Source organism: Papaver somniferum, chromosome 11 (genome assembly GCF_003573695.1).
Source record: "Papaver somniferum cultivar HN1 chromosome 11, ASM357369v1, whole genome shotgun sequence".
Taxonomy (NCBI): domain Eukaryota; kingdom Viridiplantae; phylum Streptophyta; class Magnoliopsida; order Ranunculales; family Papaveraceae; genus Papaver; species Papaver somniferum.
Genome location: NC_039368.1, coordinates 118,964,914 through 118,965,960, shown reverse-complemented (window position 1 = coordinate 118,965,960; position 1,047 = coordinate 118,964,914). Strand labels below are relative to the sequence as shown.

Here is a 1,047-nt window from a genome sequence, read left to right as displayed (position 1 = left end):
TTGAAGCTGATCAAGTCTTATCTGCGATCGACAATGTCACAAGAAAGATTGAATGACTTAGCAATGTTATCTATCGAGGTTGATATGGTGAAGAACATTGATTACGATGCCATAATTGATGAGTTTGTATCGAGGAAGCGAAGAAGGTCATTTTTTAGTAGACTAGCTACTTTTATGTAGTTTTTTTTTATGTTTAAATTTGACAGTGTTATGATTTTTTTCGGTGAAAAAAAAAATTTAGGCCCCGGTTTTCGGTTTTTGCCTAAGGCCCCTAAATAGTTTGGTACGGCCCTGTCTATCAGTCATCTTTTACAGATCTGAGATCAATTAGAGAAATAAATTTCAATATTCTCAAAATCGATAACAAATTCAATTGAAGAAGGTAAGATTTTTCATTCATTTTTTTCCAGATGATACAGATCTAGATAGCATCATACCAATAAACAAAAACTAATTCAACCTTAGAAAACGTGAACCCAGACTGAATTTTTACATAAGATTCCGAAATCTCTACTAAGAAAGATAAAACCCTAACCCCAAAATCCATAAAGAGTCCTTCCCTGGCGCTTCAAAGCATAAACAACATCCATGGCAATAACAGTTTTTCTTCTAGCATGTTCGGTGTAGGTCACAGCATCACGAATGACATTCTCCAAGAAGATCTTAAGAACACCTCTTGTTTCTTCATAAATCAAACCACTGATACGTTTAACTCCACCTCTTCTAGCAAGACGACGAATAACATGCTTAGTGATACATTGAATGTTGTCTCTCAATACCTTCCTGTGTCTCTTTGCTCCTCCTTTTCCTCTTCCTAACATTTTTTCTCTGCTCTGATTTTGTTTTCTCCGGTGGTTTTGGTTTGTTTTGATTGTGAGAATTGGCTGAGGAATGAAGTAGATTTATAGAGAGTTTCTGGAATTTATGGAGATTTAAGACCGTATGATGGAAGTGCGATCCGTGTGTTCTGTTTCCTTCCGATGTTGTTCGTTGATTATAAATTGGTGAATTATGATTGGTGTGTAAGTAACCACGCGGATTGGAACT

The 1,047-nt window shown here is 35.9% G+C and overlaps 1 protein-coding gene across 1 annotated transcript; it reads right to left on the bottom strand.

Annotated features, from left to right (window-relative positions):
• Nucleotides 1-530: 530 nt before the first annotated feature.
• On the bottom strand, nt 531-821 carry LOC113321689 (histone H4-like). The gene has a single exon (XM_026569595.1). It carries the CDS (start codon nt 819-821, stop codon nt 531-533), a length of 291 nt encoding a protein of 96 aa, XP_026425380.1.
• Between the last annotated feature and the right edge of the window lie 226 nt (nt 822-1,047).

Coding starts and splice junctions, on each gene's coding strand:
- LOC113321689 (XM_026569595.1), bottom strand. CDS start 821: ATGTTAGGAAGAGGAAAAGGAGGAGCAAAGAGACACAGGAAGGTATTG.